Here is a 23,523-nt window from a genome sequence, read left to right as displayed (position 1 = left end):
TTGTTGGACCTAACACAGTATGTGTACCTCCAAATGTCATTTTCAAATGTTAAAAACAGCTGCAAAAATTACATCCTTTTATAGTTTTCTTTTTAATTATAACATTTAGGAAATTAGCATTTGGGGCCACGATAATCCCAGTAATGTAAGATAGTGAATTGTACTTGCTTAAAAATGTAGCCACATTTACATACAATTATACTTGATACACTGTCTAGATACTGACAGGCTCACACTTGTATTTTACAGTCTATTGTGGTATGCTAACTGAAATAATTACGGATTGTGGAAGGAAATGCATTTTAAAGTATGATCAGTAAGTATGTAATATCTAACAGAAGTTAAATGCTATCAGCAACAGTTCCTGTCCCCTAATGTTTAAAGTAGGATCCCTGAATCATGATGCTCTTCTCATATTGTTGGTGACCTTACTTCAGTTAAGAGCTAGCACCAAGTAGGTTTTTTTGTTGTTGATTTTTTAAATTTTAGTCTTTTCTAGAAAAGGGAATTATTATCTACCAAAGCACACCTCTTCTTTTAATAGAAAATGGCTAAGATGTAGAAACAAGTCATAGAAAAGTCATTTCTCCTCTTCAGAGCTAAAATAGGGATCGTCCTAATCAATAGATGCTGCCCTTCTGAAGGACCAAAAGCTGTGGCCTCAAACATCAGAGGTTGATAGCTGCTGTGGATCAAGTGTCTTCCCTTCTTAATCCTACTCAAATGTTCTAAGCTGAAGATGTCTGCTGTGGAAGAAGCACTGATTTCATGAGCCCACAGACCCTTTTATCCTCCGCCCAGCTGCTTGAAGATTACAAGTCCTCTGCCTAGTGAGGCACTTCTCATCCACTCAACTCACGTACTTACCCACTGCCACTCATCACCTCTCCTTCCTGTTCTCATCTGCCCTTCCACATGTCTCTTCTGAAGTCTCGGCATCCGTCTAAGCCCTACTGTTATCTTGAGTGACTCAGGTGAACAACTTACCATGCTGTCCTATTGGCTGGCACCCACTTTGTCTTTGTCAGCATAGAGACGGCTCTGATTTTCTCCTTTATCTTGTAGGCTCCATTTTGACTTCATTTCTTTTCTTGTTCAGTAGCTAATTCAGTCCTTAGACTAATACTTGAATTTTTGTCTTCCCATGTCTTCAGTTGAGCTCTTTTCTGTGCTCTTACCAGCCATTTCCTGCGTTTACTCGGGCATCTGTTGAATACTACCAATAAACAAACAAACAAACAAACAATATATCAGCCTGAAGATTGGGCCTCTGAAATCAACAATCTCAAATCTTGAGTGATGCCAGTGAGTCTTTCCCCCTCACTTTCTTTATCAGTTCTCTTCTACTATTTATTTGATTTTTGTTTCGGTTTAGAGACAGGGTCTACCTCTAATAGCCCAGTCTGGCTTCTCTTGCCTCAGCCTCTCTATTGCTAGGATGGTACGCATGTACCACCATGTACAGTTCCCTTGCCCGCTGGCCATTTTTCCTCTTCCAAGTAATATCCCTGAAATGTATGCCTCTTAGTCTCCTTGTTCTTGGCATGGGATCTTGCTTCTGCCTTCAGAGAGAAGCAGCCGGGCCGAGAACAGCAACCATACTTCCCTTTACCGTCTTTATTTGTCTCCTGGCATATTAGTTTACCTCCTTCTCAGCTAGTCTTCAAAACCCCAGTCAGGTGTATTCGTCAAATTTGAAGTCTTTAGTGAACTTCAAAGGCTTCTTGAAACGTGGTTCCTGATACCCTCCTGAAACCCATGCCTTCCCATGTCACCTGTGGGAAGCTAAAATCTGGTTTTAGTGAGATTTTCTTAAGTTCTATATCATACAAAAGACAGAAAAACACTTGACTTGTTGCTAGCTTCTCCCATATTCTGGGACATTTTCTCCTGGCGCACTGTTGCAGAACAGAGAGGGGCTATAATGTCTAGGATGTGCCATGCCTGCTTGTTTTCCTCATTGCCTAACACTGCATTCACTTAACATTTGAAGCTACTGCTTAGGTAGACTGTAAATAAAATCAGATATTATCACTTGTACTTTATGATCCCCTTGTCACCACACAACCCTTAGGAAAAATTGTGGCTCATAATAAGTTTTGAAACCAAACTTGGATTCTGATGCTACTCAATACATTAAGCCTCAGTTTCCTGCTTTGTGGCCTCAGGATGATTAATGTGTCAATGTCCTGCAATTGGGGGAACAACATGAAGATTCTGAATGTCTGGGTGTTGGAAACACATCTTAGAAGATAGGCTTTCACCCCAGTCCCTGGCTGCAGCTCTCAGACAGCCTGCTCCACACATGTTGATGTCAAAGCAGTGGATGGTGATAGGCATAGAGAGCTGTATCACACAGAAGATGAAAACTAAGGTTAAGGGGATTCTTTCAGGGAAATTTCTGGCCTCAAAAGCATTTTAACCAGTCTTACCTTTGACTATGTAAATGTCTCTAGAAGGAATTAGCTATATGTTCAAATTTACCAGGGGGCTATGAAGATGGGTCCATGGGTAAAATACTTGCTACTTGTAATCTGAACTTGGATCCCAAGAACCCACATAAAAATCAGCACAGTAGCACATTTGTCTGTCATCCCAATGTGTCCCTACAGGGAATTAGAGACGAGTAGAGACAGAATTCCCAGAAGCTCAAGGCGCCCACCTAACCTGACATATACATCAGTGAACAACACGAGAGAGTGTCTTAAACAAGGTGGGGGTGACAGCCGAGTAGTGGTGGCACACGCCTTTAATTCCAGCACTTGGGAGGCAGAGGCAGGCGGATCTTTGTGAGTTGGAGGCCAGCCTGGTCTACAGAGCGAGATCCAGGAAAGGCACAAAGCTACACAGAGAAACCCTGTCTCGGAAAAAAAAAAAAAAAAAAAGAAAGAAAGAAAGAAAGAAAGAAAGAAAGAAAGAAAGAAAGAAAGAAAGAAAGAAAGAAAGAAAAACCAAGGTAGGGGTGAGGACTGACCCCCCACCTAAGGTTATCCTCTGATTTCTACTTGTATGTTACAGCACACATGTTCCTGAATACACACACACACACACACACACACACACACACACAGAGAGAGAGAGAGAGAGAGAGAGAGAGAGAGAGAGAGAGAAAGAGAGAGAGAGAATGAGAGAGAGAATGAGAATGAGAAAGAGAAACACAACACTAAAAATATTTACTAAGAATAATCATATCATACCCACTTAATGCACAGCCATATGGACTAGGTTCCATGGTTACCAGTTATGTGTCTCCATAACTGATCTTGTGTGGGCACCTATGCCTATACTAAGCTGCAGATTGGTTAGGTTTACTTGACATAGCATAAATATCAACAGAAACAATTTTCAGTGAAAGGTAAGTTCTTGTATTTTGTATCACAAATCTGAACAAGGCTTACAAAATAAGTCAACAGAGGGTGTTTTGGAAGCAGGTTGTTGTGGATTCAAATGTTGGCTCTACTACATATTACCATTGTGACCTGGAACAAGTTCTGGGTCACATCCAAGCTTTGGGTTCCTTGTCTGTAACTTGGAGATACAGTTTGCAGCCTTAATATTCTTAATATTCTTAGAGGACCAAGGGAACAGCCTGTGCCAATCAGCATGACTGTTCTTCTGCCATAGATACACAGTTGTGCTTACAATAGCAACCAGACACCTTCTAGCCCCAATGGAAGTGAGAAGAGATCCCTTTGAAACGTATCTTCGATCATTGTAAAATCATCTGTGTTGCCAGTTTGGATCTGCACATGGTCCAAGGAAAATAGTTTATGGTGCGTTGTTCTCTAGTTTAGCTTTGCAGCAGTATCTGCTGTCTACAACAGAGAAATGTGTATATTTGAGCATTACAATTCATGGTGTTCAATTGAAAAAGTGAAACCTATTTCCTAATGTCAGGGAAATTGGCTTGTGTTGTCAGAATTTAAAAATTCTACATGACCTGCTTTCCATTATTTTGTTACTACTGTGTGACTTTGTGTAGTCTCATAGACCCCACTGTCACTCAGCACATCTGAGCCTCTGAGTAGAATAACTATGATACAGCACTAAAAGAAGGGCTTTGCTATGCACAGTAACTATTTGTGCTCGGTAGTCAACGAAGTGTGAAAAACAGCAAACTAACTTTCTGGAGCATTTGCTTCATTCACTTACTGGGAAATGTGATATTTGATCTATGCATGACCGTTGTCTTTTAAGTACCTTACTGCTTTTCTCCTGGTGTTTCTTCCTGTTGAATTGTTTTCTTAATGGATGTCTGTGCTCTCTCCCTCTACCTCCCTGGCAGTCTTTTCCCTATAAAAGGACCCATCTGTCTAAGGTAGATTCTCCTTCTTACTTACTCATCAGTGACTAAGCTGCATGGAATAGACATGCTTAGCATTTAGAAGTTGTGTTTAATTCTGTTTTTTTTTTACTACAGTAATATTTTATTTTCTTTCAAATCAAATATGTTCTCTTCATTCTAAGTTCAAACACCTAAATTATATCTAATTTCTAATCATAGTGATAGAGCAAAGAATGCATTTTAAACTTGCTAATCCATAGTAATTAAAGCAATAGACAAATCTGTGCTCCAGTGTGTTAATCTGTGTGCAGAGAGAAAAGCTCCTTCATGGAAGTGACTTATTTTCATTTGATTTCACCAGACTTGAATTTGAGAGACAGCAGCGTGAAGAACTTGAAAAACTGGAAAGCAAAAGGTGAGTTGTGAGGCCCACATGTCAAGCTGCTGTCTGGGCTGCTCTCTCAGTACCCTTCCTGAGTTCACCTCTTCTGTTTCCATGGTTCCCTCTGGCTCTGAGCCTGCTATTTACATATCTAATGCCTGCAGGGAGTTTCTTATAAGGGATCGACTTTACGTCATCTTTCAATTTTCACAGCAGTTCATCTTCAAATACTTGTGTGAAAAGGGGAATAGTCAGTAAATTAAACATCTGAGCTCTGTTGAAATTTAACCTCAGATCTTTTCTTAGTATTATTGGGTTTTTAAAAAGTCATGAGTCTATAAAGATGAAACATCGAAAGCATTTTCCTTCCTAACAACCCATCTCCAACCTCTTAATTAAATAAGATTTATTTATTTTAAATATACACATATTTTGCCTGCATGTATCTATGTGTGCACTATATGTTTGCTTAGTGCCCACAGAAGTCAGAACGGGGCACTGGATGCCCTAGACCTGGAAGTGGAGTTACAAATGTTTGGGAACCCCCATGTGTGCCTTGTGAGCCCTAGTCCTCTGCAAGAACAGCCAGTGCTCTTTACTGCAGCTGTTATCTCTCCTCCCTGCTGTGTGTGTGTCTCTGTGCATGAGAGAGAGAGAGACAGAGAGACAGAGAGACAGCACAGTGGTTCTTTTTGGGTAGAACAACCACTTTCTAGGTAGAATGACCCTATCACAAGCGTTGCTTAAGACCATCAGGAAACACAGATATTAGCATTACAATTCATAACAGTAGCAAAATTACAGTTATGAAGTAGCAATGAAATAATTTTATGGTGGTGGAGGGTCACCGCAACACAAGGGTCGCAGCGTTAGGAGGTTGAGAACCACTATCTCAGACCAGTGCTCTCCCACTGAGCTATATCCCTAGGCTTTGATTTTTTATTTTAATTGCTTTACTTTGCTTGCTTTTAGATAGGGATTCAGTGTGTGACCTAGGCTGGCCTGCTGCATCTGCCTGCCAAGTGCGGGGATAACCACAACAGCCAGCACCATTGTCCTTTTAAACGTCTTTACTTTGTGTACAGCTATTGGTGTTTTCCCACCTGTAATTCATTTTTCTTGTTCTTTGCTTGCTTTCATTTGGGGATATATATATATATATCTTATATATATCTTATAGATATATATCTTATATATGTATCTTATATATCTGCTTAATTGAGATATGTTCTAAAATATCCTTTGTTTAATTTAATCATAGTTTCTCTTTTCCTTTGCTCTACTTAACAAGTCAGGAAGTAGATCAAGGGTAGGTAGGCATTGAAGAAGTTAAGGCCAGAGAGGATCTCAAGTATAGTTACCTATTTCTAGAATTTGGGGTTAAACAATAGCTCATGGGAATGAGTTTAATGTCCAGTATCAAGTAGATCAGGAGTTTGGGTATCAGGGGATGGAGGTCAACTTTGAGCACTGTCATTCCATGCTCTTGCTTTGGAGGCCACTCCACCTCCCCAAGCTGTTGTAGTGCCAAATAAGAACCAACTGTGCATCTATAGAAAACATAGCATGTGACCCCTGTGTGTTCAAGTGTCCTGACAGACTCCAGTTGTTTCCAATGCTGTAGCCCGTTTTGATGATTATAATTTGCTCTGAACCGGTTTTAAATGCTAAAGAGCATATAGGATTCTGTTTTGAACTGAAACAATCTACTGTCCATTATTTTGGCTTTGTTATTCAACCCTAGTGAATTGAAGACAGCAGAAAATATTTACTTAATGTCATCTTGTAACTGAATGTCTGTTGCAGTTTAGTCATTGGGTTGAATAAAACTAGCCACATTTAAATTTAAATTGGACATGATATTTTTTTCTTTGAGCTCGGTGGGATTTTTTAATTATGCCATGAATAACAAATGATTCTAGGCTTCACAAAGAACTGATACCAGAAGCTACTCCAGGAGAGTAGGCAGACGATATACTGGACAGTAAATAAAATAAAATGAAAACGAAATAGCATGCTTCTGAAAATGTGAAAGGGAAACACTTGCTCTTCATTTGTTTTAATGAAAGGTTGGCTTTATGTTGCCTGAGTGTTTTCAGAACAGTCCAGTTAGGGGAAAGTTGGACTAAAGCTGAACGCTGAACGTATTGATCAAATAATGACCAATCAGCATTTGCATTGCAGGAAACTCATCGAAGAGATGGAGGAAAAGCAGAAATCGGACAAGGCAGAGCTAGAGCGAATGCAGCAGGAGGTAGAGACCAGGCGCAAGGAAACAGAGATCGTACAGCGGCAGATCCGCAAGCAGGAGGAAAGCCTCAAACGCCGCAGCTTCCACATTGAAAACAAGCTCAAGGACCTGCTGGCTGAGAAGGAAAGGTTTGAGGAGCAGCGGCTCCGGGAGCAGCAGGGACTTGCGCAGCAGAGGAGACAGGAAGAAGAGAGCTTCTCCCGCATCAGAGAGGAGCTTCGCAGCCTCCAAGAGCTCAGCAGCCATGAGCAGGCCGAGACGGTTCAGATAGTCCAGGAGCTAGACCGGCTGCACAAAGAGCAAGATGCCCAGAGTGCCAAGCTGCAGCTGGAGAAAAGGAGGCTGGAGGAGCAAGAGAAGGAGCAGGTGCTGCTGGTGGCACAGCTGGAGGAGCAGCTGCGGGAGAAGCAGGAGACTGGTCCACTGCTGTGTCCTGGAGAGGTCCAGCGGGCCCAGGAGGAAAAGAGGGAACTAGAAGGCATCCAGGAAGCCCTCTTGCAAGCCAAAGAGGCTGGAGCACAAGGGGACCACTCCTGTGGGGATGAACTGGAAAGGGCTCAGCAGTACTTCTTAGAGTTCAAGAAAAGGCAGCTTGTCAAGCTAGCAAACCTGGAGAAGGACCTGGTCCAACAGAAAGACTGCCTAAGCAAAGAAGTCCAAGAAGAGCAGGAAGCCCTGGAGCACATAAGATGTGAAGTCCAGGAGGAACCTAGCTTGTCGGCAACAGATAACAGTAGCATCCCTTACCGGCTTGAAGGTCTAGAGAAAATAAAGACTGCACAGTCCAGGCTACAGAGTAAAGAGCGCCAGCTGCGGGACCTTCTGCAAAATCATTTGCCAGCTCTGCTGGAAGAAAAGCAGAGAGCTCTTGACGTCCTTGACAAGGGCGCCCTGGGCCTAGACAACACTCTCTACCAAGTAGAGAAAGAAATGGAAGAAAAAGAAGAGCAGATCACACGGTACCAGGCTAATGCTAGCCAGCTGCAGCAGCTCCGGGCCACCTTCGAATTCACAGCTAATGTCGCCCGACAGGAAGAGAAGGTGAGAAAAAAGGAAAAGGAGATTCTGGAGTCCCGGGAGAAGCAGCAGAGAGAAGCGTTGGAGCAGGCCGTGGCCAAGCTAGAGCAGAGGCACTCTGCCCTGCAGAGGCGCTCTACCCTGGACCTGGAGATCCAGGAGCAGAGGCAGAAACTTGCCTCTCTCCACAGCATGGAGCAGTCAGGGCTGTGGGCCAGTCTGGAGGCCAAGCAAGAGGTCCTTGAGAAGGACCCTGCAAGGTAAGACTAAGGCAGAGGAAGCAAAGCATAGGGCAGGCATGCGTGATTGCTTACGTTCTGCCTCTTGTGGCTGCTCACTGTCTAGAGAAGTGATTCTTGTAGGCTTTATGCTCTCTAATACATAGGCAAAAGGCTCTAAAAAACAAACAAACAAAAACAAAAACTTAACCAAAGAAAAGCACCCCTAAGAATTTTTGTTTGTTTTTACATAAGATCCTTGTTTTAAAATCATTGACTTAAAGTTGAAAAAAGCACATAGACAAAAACAAAGTTCTGGTCCTTCACTGAACTGACCTGTGGAATGTGTATCCTAATAGTTTGAGAAGTGCAGGTCCTGGGAGAGTTTCAACCTAGATTCCCACCTCTGTCTCCCTCTTATCCCTGCCCCCACCCTGTTCCCTTCTCATCCCTTCCGTTGCTTTCTCACCACCCCATTTCTTCCCCTCTCCCACACCTGTCCTTCACCAGGATTTCAGATCTTCTCTGTGAGCAGCTCCGGCCGCAGTGAAGTCCTGTCCCCCCCAGAGTTCATGCATTGTGAATCCTGAGCTGGTTCCTATAAATTGAAAAGAACTAAAATGGGGTAGATGTCCCACCCTTAAAGTCAACATTTTAGAAAGAAAACTGGGAAACGAGCACTCCTGACAGGGAAAAGAAAGAATATTTATCTTTCTATTCTGTTGGCCATGATTACCAGGGGTAGACTCTGAAACATGTAAATATTGTAACCTAGGAGTGTCTTTTCTGGTATCCTGCAGTCCTGCTAAGACTCCTAGAGAGGTTATAGGTCACCTATGTGTGAACGTAACCTGTTTGCAAAGTGGAGACATCCTGTGGTCGATTTGTCTCTTACTGCTTGGATGGCCTTGACCACTTAGGTCTCATTTCTTTTAGCTCCATACTCAGGTCAGTTATCAACAGAAAACAAAGCTCTTGTTCCAGAGGGATCAAGAGATCATTTACACTGAGCCAGTGTTGAGTGGCTACAGTCAGGGAACACAGATTTTACTTGTCCTGAGTGACATGGTCCACTCTGGAAGTGGTCACATGGACTTTTCCAGGACAAATCAAAGTCCTAAATCATGCATTTACCAAATGCATTGGTGACATCAGTGGATTCCATAGACTGGGAAAAAAATCTCAACTGTAGGTTTTAGATGCTATCTGATGACATTGTTAGCTATAAGATTGGTGGAGGTTAGGAATGTCAAGTTTAGGGACACATTCCAAGGGATTTATCTTGAGAATCAAACGATTGTTGGGTCAGATGTATATAACTGCTAAGTGACTATTAACAGAAATAAAGATTGCCCAAAATAAGTTTAGCTCTCTATCCGTAAAATTCCAACTGTTCATATCACTAATTGCTAATTACTGTATTTAGTCAATCAGTCTGCAGAATCTTTAACGTAGGTGTGGCTTTTTCAGGGAACTCCTGTTTATAGGTTGTTATTGTTTTTGTTTGTTTGTTTGTTTGTTTGTTTAAAGACTGTCTCTCACTGTCTGGCTGAACTTGCTACTCATGCCCTCTAACTCATGAAGATCTGCCTGCCTCTGACTCTGGAGTGCTGGGATTAATGGCGTGTACCACCATGCCCTGCCTCTGTTCATAGTTCTTAACTGAAGCCCGTGTGGGAGGACCTGGAACTCTGTCTTATTGTACCCATAGTCAGCAGTACTCTGTCTATTAGCCTTAAGACCCCAACTTAGCATTTGGCAGAGGCATGGGTACAGTGGTTGAGACAAGGCAAGACCTTCTCAGAAGTGTTAACTGTATCTCTTACCCATTATTTTTCCTGAGAAGGTCAAGACAGCTTCCTTTTAAGTGATCTGCTTATCCTATGGATTCCATTTACAGTCACTCTCTGGTAATTCCTTCAGGCAAAACAGAAACAAAATAACAACCAAAACCATAATGTTATTATTTCAGAGAAGTAGGTCGGAGGTTTAAGAAAATGATTGCAGGTATGTTATGTAAATGAAATTGCTGGACAAAGCTCTAGCCCCAGGAAATTTAAAGTAGCGGAGAGCATGCTCCCAATTTGTGTCCTGCAGTGTGCAGTAAGAGGCAGCCTGAGCTTTTACCTTGATGTCCCTGACTTTTGTCAACCAGCCATTCAGTATTAATACTCTGTAATAGCAGACATGGTTTTGAAATTTCTGTGGAAGTGATTCCTCGGTGTCAGCAGTCCTCTAGAAAGCTCGCAAGAAGGCACTTAGCCTCCCGAGTGCCGATGAAATAGACTTCTCTACTATCTAATTCAGGCCAATGAATTCTGGGCACTTTGCTTTGCCTGCAGTGCTTCAGCAGCTTTCTACGGACATTCCTGCTGCTCTTTTCTTTCTGGCTTCTCAAGTTAAGCCAGGACTGCCTGTGGCAAGTCCTGACTTGGCCCCTTGTGAAATTGACCAACTGAGATATTGAAGCCCCATGGCACCAGGTGGGGCAGCACTGCACTGGACGTGGTTTCTCATTCATTCCCTGGTGCCTTAGGAACTGGTGAAGTCATGCCACTGCCTTCCTTTCCATTGCTGTTCATTCCAGCTGCCCCAGTGGCATGCGTCAGGCAGCACCACTAGAAAGCCCTCATGTCACCATAGGAGAGAGAAGATGAAAACTGCTAATACTCAATGTTTGACCAGTTCTATTATCAGAGTCCTCAAAAATGATGATGGTGACTGTAGTCATGCTGCCCCCCATGAGGAACAATCCCGTGTAACTCGATTGTGTTTAAAATGGCATGTGTCTTGTCCCTGAGTCTTCCTATGAAGAAGGGATACCACCCCCAGGCAGAAGATAGGATATTTAACCTATAGTGGTTATATTACTAGTGAGGGCTAGTGACGCACAGAAAGTGGCAGATTAGGGGCTTCATTTAGGTCCATTTCTTGCCCAGCTGTTAGTGGCCTGGTATTGTGGCTGAAATACAGACAGGCCAGTACTTCACATAGCATGTGTTTCAGGTACTGTCCTGTTTGACTCTTGATATCTATATAAATCTCACTGGGTCTTTAGGACCCCAATCAAATCTCCATGCTAAGTCACCTCTGCCCAGATTTTCTAACATCTTAGCTTGGAAGAACACCTGTGAGAAAACCCAAGAGGCATCAGAAGATCATGCTGTCTTCTGCTTACATCCTGCTTGCCATTGCTGAGACCCTGTTGAAAGCAGGCCTTTATTCTTTGCCATCCATGTCATCCCTCACATCCTTCTTATTTGTTGGTGGTGGTAGTATTTTTGAGATAGGGTCTCATGTGACCTTTACTGTCCTCAAACTTTCTACACAGCAGAAGATGACCATGAACCCCCATCTGCTTCCACCTCCCAGATTTACAGATGTGGGCCATCATGCCCAGATCCTTATATCCCTCTCCTCTTCTGAAAATACTGGATGTTCTGCAAATGGATGTTCAGGAAACTTTTCCTAATCATTAGATAAATAAGACCTGAGTTGAACTGAAAGCTTCCTCCTATGGAAGTCATGAGTGCTTCCCCTACTGACCACAGAATCACATCTCTGAGAATTAAGAGCATGGCCTTCGTGTTCAAGATAAAAAAAAAAAAAAAGTCAAGTTACTGATGGTAGCACCAGGGGGTTGGCAGCATCAAGATGTGTCAGCATTTGACACTAAGATCTCTGATTTTTGGAGACTAAAAAAATGAAAGAGATTAGTTGAGCTCATTTGATCCCTAGAGAAGTAGAAATCCAGATCCAGTAACTGTCTGTTTTCACACACTGAGTGGGCTGTGGTCTTCAGCTGCTGAGTCCTATGTTCCTGAGGCTAAATCTGCCAGCAAGCCTGACCCTTCAGCCTGACTGTTCAGGATTCAGATTCACCTGGCTCAGCTTTTCATTTCAGAGCTTATAAAACGTACCAGTTGTCATCTGCAACAATGCTTTTTGGTTTCACAATTCGTGGCTCATTTTAATTTCTCATCTAACTCAACTTTTATTTCTTAGATCTCTCTCCCTTGGCTCCCCTTTCCATTGTCTCTGTCTTGGCCAAAGTGCCTTCCTGGATTTTGTGGCATAGTTTCTTTGCTGTTATTGGTTTCTGTCCTCGGAGCATCTTCCACTGTTTTCTCCATATGCCCACAATTCCAGTGACCTTTGAAGACTCAGCCCAGAACTACTTTCCAATAGATCTTGTCAAGCAGAAGTATTTAACAGAACTTTGATATGCAGTCCACAATCAACTCCTGTTGAGTCAAGGTTTAAGGGATTCAAAATCCTGGGCAGTGCCTTCTAAGGAAGGACTTGATTACAACACAGCAGATGTGCTTTTGTCCTTAGTGGCCAGGTAGTCTAAGCCTTGGATGCCTGAAACTCTTGTCTCTTCTCATGGCTCATTTTCACCTTGTTCCTTTTTCTGTATGTGACACCTATAGTTCTTTCTGGCTCCCCCGGGGTTTTTAGAACAGTTCCCTATAGAGAATGTGTTCTGTAATACTATTAATTAATGGAGTTATGTGGTTCACATCTTTTTAGGTCAGAACATGATATCTACCAGCTGAAACAGAAGATCTGTGAGGTGGATGGTGTTCAAAGACCTCATCATGGGACCTTAGAGGGAAAGACTTCTCTTTCCAGCTTGCTACCCAGTGCTGACAACCCTCATCTGGCTCCACTGATGGATGCCAGGTACTCAATATTCACCTGATGCCATGCTTTGCTTTGATTCTATGTAATGACTTATTGTACCCATATTGGCTAGTTTACCTCTGGAGGGATTTATCAAACACAATAGCAATACTATGCTTGAGATGTCCTCTGTCTTTGTCAGCTGGTTCCTGGCCTGAGGCTGGGTGAGTGATAGTGTGAAGAGAATCAAGGACCTATGAACTGGTCAGCCACATCCAAGAAATCAGGCTTCAAATAGTTTGTGTGAGATGGTAGAATGAAAAGATGCAGAGAAACCAACTCATCTGGAGCAAAGTGCTGCAGAGGCCAGGTTGGGAGAACCAGTTTGGAGAATTAATTGAATTTTTCCATGGGGGAATTATCTAACTGGGCAGCCTTGCAGTCTGGATTTAGGAGCTCAGTGTTTGAAATGTGTTCAGAATGGCATGAGCCTCCCTTCCCTCTTAGTATAGGTCTGTATTTTCCATGGGACCAGTTTAAAAATGTCCATAAGGTTGAGGAGGTCGTTTGTAAATGGCCTTGATTCACAGCCAGTTGTATATGATTTTAGTTTCAACACTGAAAGATACATAGTAATATACAATATTACTATATTTACCCAGCATTTTAGAAAAGTGTCTCCTCTGTTGGTCAACAGTACAAAATACTGATAAGATTTTGCAAATATTTACAAATATTTATTTAATGTATGAAGGCATAAACATGGAAATAATTTAATTTAAAATAATCCATCTAGTGCTGGGAAGATAGCTCAGTTGATAAAATGATTGCCTGATAGACTCCAGACCCAAGATCCTGGGAAGCATTTAAAAATAAAGCCAAAAACAAAGCCAGGCGTAATGAAACATTTGTAATCCCAACACCCAGGAGACAGACATGAGTGGATCCCTGATCAACCACCTTAGCCTACTTGTGAAGTTCCAGTCCAGTAAGTGACCCTTTCTCAAAAAAGAATGAATGAATGACACCTGAGAAATGGCAATATCCAAGGTTGTCCCCTGTCCTCTACCACATGTGCATCCACCCACACATAAACATGTATAGACACTCAAATACACATATACAAATGAATGAATGAATGGATGGATGGATGGATGGATGGGAGGGAGAAAGAGAGGGAAGAAAGACAGATGGACCCATCTGTGGAATTAGAGGACACCATCTTATACTTAAGTCATGATTGTTTTGGACAGTCTGAGCTACTGGAAGTTATTTTACAATTAAAATATGTCTCTCTTAACTTCCTCCCTCCACGCCCTTCCATATATACCTCCCTGCTCTGCTTCAAATTCATAGCCTCTTTTTCACTAATTGTTATTTTATGCATACATGTATATGCGTATATATTCCTAAATATAACCTGTTCAGTCTGTATAATGTTGTGTGTATGTATGTTTTCAGGACTGACTATTTGGCACTGGACAACAAATTGGTGTGCTCCTTTCTGGAGAAGACTGTCTCTCCTTCTCCCAGCTTTCCTCAGTTGCTGATAGTTCTTTGTGTAGGGATGAAGCCTCATGGGCTTTTCCCCATCCACTTGGGCATGTCTATTGGTACCATCCTTGTTCAGCTCATGTTGGTGAGATTTTTATGGGTGTAGGTTTTGATGTTACCAGGAGACACACTCTCACACCAAACTGCCTGACTCCCTGGCTCTTAGAATCTTTGTACCCATTTCTTCCAAAATATTCCCTGAGCCTTAGCTGCAGGAGTGTTTGGTAGATCTATCTATTGGGAAACAGAGTTGTGGAACTCTGAATTTTGACTGGTTGTAGTTTTCTATAGCGGTCTCAATCTGCTGCAAAGAGAAGTTTCCTTGATGAGGTGAAGACTACATGTATTTGTGGGTATAAGGACAAATATTTAGAATGTAGTTAGGGATTATGATAGTTTAGTAAATTAGTGGTTGTAGATTTTCCTCCAGTAATCGTGACTTCACTATCGCTAGGTAGTTAGCTGAGTTTCCAGTACCAGGCATGATTTCCCTCTTCTTGAATGAGTCTTAAGTCTAATTTGAGAGCTGTTGGTTACCACCAAGGCATGTGTGCTACTGTTGCACCCTTAGGGTTATATTGCAATGCTGGTTAAAACTATATGTGTATTTATACACAGAGTTAAATTATTATAGGCTTGTTTTAGGTAAATAATTAATAGTATAATTAGGTGGGCCTTTTTCAGACATCCTTGTTATTTTACCTACCTACCTCCTTCTTCTGAAGTTACCTCCCTCCACTTTGCCTGAAGAGCTTCTCCCTGTTTTCCCACTTTTCTTATCAGATCTCTTGTATCCTGTTACTCCTCTTGACTCTGTTTCCTCTGCTGGAATAACTCTGGTCGACCAGAGACTTCACTGAATACCACTTTGATGGTCAAGGCTGATGATGAGATTTTAAACAGATTAAGATACTTCCTATGAGGCACCAGATATTAGTTGACACCTACTTTACAAGGCAATAGTTACTGACTCCCCTTTCTGTTTTGGCCCTGTGCCAAGCAATCCACATGGCAGAAACCTTTCAGATGTGGTCTCAATGGCCACGTGTAGATAACCTAGTTGGAGTTACGAGATAGCCAGGGAGAATGCAAGACACTGTTCTAGATGAACAGTTACTAATCATAGAGTATGTCTTCCATTTCCTTTCAATTTTTAGTACTCATCATAAATGGCCTTATGCATAAGAAATAACTATCATTCGTGTCTTCTTTTTCCAAATGAGGAAACCCAGTGGAATCTGTGAGCACAGAGCCTCTGACTTCTGTGGCTATGATTTGTCTTTATCCTGCAGTGTGCTGTTGATAATAAGATTCAGGAAGGGTTTCAGTGGAACAGCCTACTCTCCATTCAATTGCAGTTTTTTCTTATTTATTTATGCAATCTTGTCTTACTTGGGGAAAGACCAGAGAGTGAATGCATAGTACCAGACTTCTTAGAAAGAAGAAAATAGTTTGGAATCCCAAATTTTTATTTATATGGAGTAAATAAAACAAACATCAGGATTTTCAAGTCCTGATAAGGCTTTGCTTTTTGTTTTTGTTTTTCTAAATAGGACACATGAGAGAAAAAACATACCTCTCTTTCAGAGTCTGGACTATTTGACTTAACATGATGGTCTCTAGTTCCATCGTATATGTACATACGCGGCCTTAGGAATGAAATGACCCCTATTGTATGGGGCATCTTGAAGGTATACATCGTGACCATGTGTAGCAGTTAGATGTATTCAAAGCTGTCACATTTCTATCATTTTCAGGATCAGTGCTTACATTGAGGAAGAAGTCCAAAGACGCCTTCATGATTTGCACAGGGCAATCGGTGATGCCAGCCATGCACCTGCTGATGTGATGAAGGTGAGCTAAAGGAGACAGGTCATACAGTCATTACTGCTGCTTAATGCAAATTCAGATGTGGAATGTTCCAGAAAGGGCACTCATTGTCAATTGGATGGACCTGAATAGTTTTCAGATAGAATTCATTGAAGAGTAGCTTATTTTACAGTTTTGTAATTCTGAGGAAACATTGATTCTTCATGTTCTTTATTTGCTTTGATTTCTAAAAAAATTTTCTTTTTTTTTTTTTTTTTTTTTTTTTTTTGGTTTTTCGAGACAAGGTTTCTCTGTAGCTTTGGAGCCTGTCCTGGACTATCTCTGTAGACCAGGCTGGCCTTGAACTCACAGAGATCCATTTGCCTCTGCCTCCTGAGTGCTGGGATTAAAGTGTACGCCACCACCGCCTGGCCAATTTCTAAAAATTTTACATGTAACATTTTCTGTTTTCTTCCCAAATAAAACAAATTTCTATAATACATAATTTACTTTTTAAGTTATTCCAAGTAGACATATACTTTTCTACTTGAGATGTATACTTTTGTAAGTTTATTTTTATCAAATGACAGTTCATGTCTTTTGTATTAGCATATATAAATTTTACAAATAATAGTTTTTTTGTGATACTTTTGTCCATATATACAAGATAATTTTACATATTACACCATCACCCTCTTGCATCTCTCTCCCCTTGATCTCTATCCACATCTTTAATTTTGCATTTCTTCTGTTTTTATGCCCTGATAGGGCTTAGTCTTTGTTTTGTTTTTATTTTTTTCTAAATTGCTCATTTGAGAATAAAGACTTGATACCTCTATTTGAATCTAGATTGTTTTGTATAATGTGATGATCCATTCCATCCATTTGCCTATAATTGACACAGTTTGGCTTTTCTTTATGGCTGAATGAAACTCTGTTGTGCATATGCATATATGTATATATATACACATATACATACATATATAAACACACCACACACACACACACACACACACACACACACACACACATATAACATTTTCTTTATCTATTCACACATTGATGGGCACCTCTCCCATTTCCTAACTTGCATATTTACTGCATAAACATAGCCATGTAGGTTTCTCTGGTCCATGAAGACTCTGAGTACTTTGGATGTACTCTCAGAAGCAGTACACCTGAGTCATATAGGACCTGTATGTGCAGTTTTGTTAGTTTTTTGTTTTTGTTTCTGTTTTTGAGGCACCATTTTACTGAATTCCATAACTTGTAGGCTAAGGAAATCTTGATTGTAATTTTGCTGTTTAAACTTAACATTAGCAGTTGGTGGTTCAGATCTCTGTCCTGCAAATAAATGAGTAAGAGACTTGTTTACTTTGGGAATGTAAATCCTGTGGAAAGGTTGTCATTTGAATGACAGGTATGTTTCTTTAGAGTTTTGTTCTCATAAATACTTGTAATAGACTCAGTTTTTTCTCCCCTCTATGAGCATGCTATAATTTAATATGAAGGCTTTTCTCTTCTTTTCAGAGTAATGAGGAACTTCACAATGGCACCACTCAACGTAAGCTAAAATATGAGGTAGGTAGCGATTTTTCAGATTGATAGGGTTGCTTAAATTATGGCATGCTTGTGTGATTAAATTTTCTTAATGTTTAGTTGCATAATTAGAATTTTGAAGTCCCAGTGAGATTAATGGCTAATAGAGAAGGCAAACTATTATATAGACATAAAATTAAAGGGAATCCTGCAGGCCTGAAACTGCTTTGGCTTTATTTGAATGGCCTGTATCTGTGCCCGGTTTCTCATTAGCAACAGTATCCTTTCCCTTGGTCTGCATTTAAAAGGCAGAATTATATAATCAGGATCAGATATAGAGGGAGGTTGGAAATGAAACTGAGAACTTCTCAATGTTTTCAAAAAACCTGTTCATTTTATAGAGAGATAGTTGGCAGTGGTACAAAGGAAACCTTTGATCAATCAGCTTATCTTGTCTCTCTGGTGGACAGATGCTATTAGAGCATACAATTGTTAAGAATTCACTCATGTTTTCTTCCACCAAGAGAATGTCATTCTCATATAGCCCAAGTGGTTTTTTTGTTTTTTTTTTGTTTTTTTTTTTTTTTGTTTTTTTGTTTTTTTTATTGCTAGGTAGAAATCTGCCCACTATATCTATTGTCCATTACTGAGCAGGGAGCAAAAGGGTGGGCGTTCATGGTTTCTTGACTCACTTGAACCACACCCAGTCCCCCTGCTAGTCAGCCAGTAATGACATTAGCCTCCTCTGGACATCCTTCCAGTGGGTACCTCTGGCCGAACAAGAAGCTGCCTTTTATTTCTTTGTTTCCATGGCACCAGGCAAATTACAGGCATGCAGCAAGCCTTCCTTAATAAAGGTTTGTAGGTATCAGCAATGGTATTCTACTTAGGGAGAAGATGATTAAAGACTCACATGAAATGAACTAAAAAAGAGATGGGCATGTTTGCACATATGGTGGTATAGCTAACTGTGACCTTTTAAACAATGAATCAAACGTTTGGGGATGTACTTCAGAGAAAATGCAATCATAGACCAAGAAATAGATACTGTGGAATAATCCTACACAGTGTGTTTCTATCAAAATACCAAGTGATTTGTTGGACTGTGCAAGATGGAAATTGATGTTCTATATATGAATCAATCATCTGTTCTTAAATCATATATCAATCAACACAAATGACTTGGGCTTTCTATCTTACCTCTCAACTAATCCACTCCAATGAAACCAATGGATGTGTGACCCTCCATGTGCAAAAGAATGGTAGAGAGTCAAAGCACACTCCCATTTCAACCTCTTTTGACATCCTAAACAGAAAAGGCCGCCTTGGTCTGCACGGTGTGTTATGCCACTTCTGTCCAAAGATGACACTGACTCTTCCAGCATCCTTAGAGAAGAAGAGAGTGAAGTGGATCTGAGCATCCACTGGAGCCATCCTATGTCACAGAACACCTCACTCCCCACAGCTTTCTCCATGGCCTCCCAAGAGAGGATGGTTCTGTCCTCAGGGCCTGAGGTGCTGAAGAACAGTGGTGACAGACTCTGTTACCTTAGGAGCTCTGGCCACCTTGAACTAAAATGTGTTCATCCACCTGAAATCACCCTCCGTAATGGAAGCAACACTAGAGATGCACAGAATTCTCAGAGGGAATCAGAAAATGGCAGTGAGCTGATGACTCATGGAGAGAAACAATGCTGGGGAATGGAGTCCAGCTGGACATTGCTGCAACACATGTCCCAGCAAGCGCCAGTAGACAGAGGAAGCCAGCAAGCGATGCAGAGCAGGGTGCAGTGCTTTGTTCTCTCTGAAAGCGTTTCTCAAAAGGAGCATCCCACTGGCAGCTCTCCTCAGAGCACATCGGCCTCCACATTGTGTTGTGAGCAACAAAATGAGAAAGAGGTAGATGCAGAAAACACTCGCTTTCCAGCATCACTAGTCAATATCAGGACAGAAGCAAAGAAGGGGCTGGGGTATTTTTACCACAAGTTCTCAGACCTGTATAAAGACACCAGTGGTCACCTGATACAGGCTGGCACGAAAGTAATGAACCAAGCCAAGTATGTGGGGAGTATGTGTGACTCAGGTGGGCTGGCCTCCCAAGTGACAACCTTCATCAGAGGCCTGCCTTTATTGGAGCGCTTATCCCTGCACCTGCCTGTGAGGTCACTCATGGTGCCATCAGAGCCTCTTCCTCTTTCTGAAACTCAGATTGGCAGCCTCAGCAGTGAAGATGGAGGGAGCCCAAGGTCAGCCAAGGGCACAGCACCTTACACAGACTTGGCCTTCACATCTACAGGCTCACCAGATTCCTGGCCAAATTCAGTTTTCTGTCTTGATTATGAAGATGCTGGGAAGATCACAGTGTTTAAGCAGACCCTTGTATCATTCCCAGAGCAAATGCTGAGGCTTCAAGAGTACCCTCTCACAGACCTCCTTGAGCACATGACCTGTTCTCTGCCAGAGCCTTTGGGCATAGTGAAGGCAGTCAAAGGCATTTACTGGCTCGCAGTTGCTAACTGCACCCAGCCTGACCCCCAAGCTGCATGCTTGCTCCTGCTGCCTTCAACTCTGTATGCTCTGGTCCTATTAGATAATTGCTCAGCCTCCATGAGCATCTTTCATGTTCTCCCTCTCTCTGCACTGCAGGAGATTCAGGTCGGCTTTGGTGGGCAGAGCATTAGACTCCTGGGCTCCACACAGGACCTCTTGCTTACTGTGCTAACTTACAACAAGAGCCTCTCTCAACAGCTCTGCCAGGACCTCCTGGGTGTGCTGATGGCTGAGTCTGAAGCTGCTGCCCACACAAGTCACCCTTTGCTCCAGCAGGATCTGGTTCAGCTTTCTCTTGATTTGGAAGCAAAACTCCCCACTCTAGCTTTGGCAAATGGAGTTCAGTTGTCTTCCAATTTCCAGACAACCTTGGTTGATATGGTTTACTTTCTTCATGGAAATATGGAGGCCAGTGTTCCTTCTCTGGCTGAAGTTCGGTTACTGCTCTATACCACAGTCAGATTGGAGAGTGAAGCCAGTTGCACCCCCTGCCCATCATTCATCCTTCTGAACACCCACATGGCACTCTTGAGGGAGGACCGTGTGTTTTACCCCCACACTCACTCTCTAAACAAACTTCCTCCACACGGGCGATTTGACGTGATCAGGTGTCAAGCTCTGAGTGAATTCAGATGTGTCATTGTTCCCGAGAAGGACAAAATGTCAACGATAGAGCTGGTCTTTGTCAGGAAACATAGGCTTACTTTGAACACAGGAAGTGGTCTATTTGAACAGGGTCAAGGTGCCTCAAGCACCCAGATGCTTACTGCGTTGTGTCTTCAGGATGGGCAGAATGAGGAACTTGATGTCTGGAAACTCACTTTCAATTCTCATGATGAGGCTCTTTGGCTGATCTCATACTTAAGAAGACTCTAAACTTTTAAAGATACAGGGCATTTTCTTTTAGACCTTTGATAAAATGAACATTATGAAAATATGAATATCTCAGTGTAGTTAATTGAATGGGAATGAAGCAGGACTCTAAAATTGGAAGTATAAATATTTTGAATAAAGCAAAATGAAAATAGCTTATAGCAGAGAACTGGAAAATTATCCTTGTTGCCACCTGCTTTATTGTCTTGAAACTAAGACTGTAAATTTGGATCTACCCAATTATTGATGAAGTGATTAAAGCATTCTGACTGCGTGGCTTAGTGTCTGTTTGTGATGTGGTGGCTTGGGATCTGGTGGTGCCTGCTGGCATCCAGTGGACTAATTTGTGCTGCCTGGAAAGGTGCCCAGTCTGGCAGTGACCTTCACTGACACCTTCCATGCTGGCCATGAGTAACACAGCTGTGAGGCAGAGCACATCACTGCTACCTTTAACTTCGCCAGCCCAACCCCCACACATAACCTTTACCATATTCTCTTTCTTTCTCTGAACTTTTGCGTTTTTATCCTAGAGGGGCTCTTTGTCTTGTTGTAACGTTTTTGTGGATTATTTCTGCTGTCTTGTCAAATACATGGTTGCCCAATGTCATCCAAGTGACATTCAGTACTCTGCTGTGTCTTCCATTCTTCCTGCCCCTTGACCAGCGTCACTCAGGTCCTCTAAGACAGGTATTTACTGGCCTGAGGTAGATTTACAACTATCCATGCTTGCTATGTTCTTCCTTTACTTCTGTGTGGCAATCTTATGAGCAATCGGAAAACACGTTTGGAGTTAATTTATACCATCCAGTTACTTTGCCATTCTCCTTTCTCTTGGATATATGTCCACTAAATTCCAAAGTCTCAGAAGCTAGTTGGGGGAGGAACCTCCTTTCTCCATATGCTCACCTTCCTCTCTTAGCTGGGCCCAGGCTCAGCACACTGGGCAGTTGAGTGAGTCTCTCATTTCATTAAACCACTCATTTTAGCTTTGGCCTTGAAGGGTCCTTCTGTTCTGGTCACATTTTCGGCTAATGTGAAACATAATGTGGGCCCTTTATTTCTGCTACTAACTGATGATAGGGATGAGTCAAAACCTAACCCACCCAGAAACTTACCAACTGCTTTTCGTCAGACTTGCCAGCAGAGAGTGACAGGCTATTGAAGCGTTTCTACATTTCCATCTGTTTTGCTCTGTGTAGACTCTGGGGAAGTGAACAGGAAAACACAGAACTGCAGAATGTGTTGTGACCTAGCAACCTTGTTTTCTGTGGACCAATGGCAGGCTTTTTGTTTTCCAGGCAATTGATTTCTCTTATTTTGGGATGGAGTGTGCTTTTGTCACTTCCAAAACACCCCTCCCCTGATGGACTCATACCTCATTGCCTTACACCCAAAGGCTTTTAACTATATAGAGAACAGTGGGAAAATTGCTACCACTGATTGCTCCTGACTTTAGCTAGGTCACCATCTATCTTGGGGGGAAAAATACCCTGAAATGTACCATTATAACCGTCTAATAGCTCATCAATACCATTTCTCCTAATTCTCATTTTTCAGTTAATATAATTTACATTACTTTTTCTTAAATAGTCCTGCCACTCTTTTGACATATATTTTGGGGGAAAAAAAAAAAAACAGAATTAACAGTCGTGTAGAACTGAGAGTAAAATTAAAGGTTCCAGCAGAGGGATATGATGGTCAGGAATAAGCAGCAATACAAAAACAATCTGTCATTTTAACAGAGACTGTCCACCTCAAATAGACAGACTTCTATTATTCTACCATGCTACAAATAATGACCTTTAGGGTTTTTTATTATATGGAGCATAAAATAAATATAAGCATTATGTAAAATCATGATATTTGTCCCCACATTCTGAGTTGCTGTATGGTTCAAAGAGGTCAAAATGTAATGTTGTTCTGTTCAGATCTCACCACATAATGGACTCATCTCCAGAGTCTTCTTGTACCTGTGCTTGTCACATCTCTCACTTAGGTATGCTTTGTACCTTGACATAAAATATGGTTCATGGGAGTGAGAGTTTGATTGATATGCTCTATATAGTAGGAATCAACATTATTGTAATATACCAGAAGCCTGTAGACTTGCTCCATTGTCCACTATGGCTTCCTTTTTCAATAGTTCCCACCCTCTGACACCCCCTCCTGCATTAGAAGAGGTATAAGTCTATAAAATGTATGCAGCCAATGTAACAGCTCAGTTGTAGGCAGTTTCAAGGTCAAGAAAAAGGGTTTATGTACTTGGTTCTCTGGCGTTTTGAATTGTTGGAATAGAAGCATAAACACTTGCATTGTGGGACTCACTGATATATTCTAGACAATACCTCTTTGAGAACTTGAAAAGGTAATTTCATCTGAATTTGATTAAAATGCATCTTGCTCACAACTGCCTGTTTGA

At 41.7% G+C, this 23,523-nt stretch overlaps 1 protein-coding gene across 2 annotated transcripts in view; it reads left to right on the top strand.

Annotated features, from left to right (window-relative positions):
* Kif16b (kinesin family member 16B) overlaps window positions 1-23,523 on the top strand; it is a 279,683-nt gene that overhangs the window by 172,822 nt on the left and 83,338 nt on the right. Inside the window, exons 18-23 of one of the 2 annotated variants that reach the window (XM_059261536.1) lie at window positions 4,286-4,318; window positions 4,647-4,700; window positions 6,852-8,195; window positions 12,687-12,839; window positions 16,091-16,187; window positions 17,673-17,723. In XM_059261536.1, the coding sequence (XP_059117519.1) occupies window positions 4,286-4,318; window positions 4,647-4,700; window positions 6,852-8,195; window positions 12,687-12,839; window positions 16,091-16,187; window positions 17,673-17,723 (1,732 nt within the window). The remainder of the gene's footprint in view (window positions 1-4,285; window positions 4,319-4,646; window positions 4,701-6,851; window positions 8,196-12,686; window positions 12,840-16,090; window positions 16,188-17,672; window positions 17,724-23,523) is intronic. The other variant, XM_059261535.1, reaches the window with a different exon arrangement.

Source organism: Peromyscus eremicus, chromosome 4 (genome assembly GCF_949786415.1).
Source record: "Peromyscus eremicus chromosome 4, PerEre_H2_v1, whole genome shotgun sequence".
Taxonomy (NCBI): domain Eukaryota; kingdom Metazoa; phylum Chordata; class Mammalia; order Rodentia; family Cricetidae; genus Peromyscus; species Peromyscus eremicus.
Note: the sequence above shows the minus strand (reverse complement) of the source record. Positions and strands in the feature narration are given on the sequence as shown.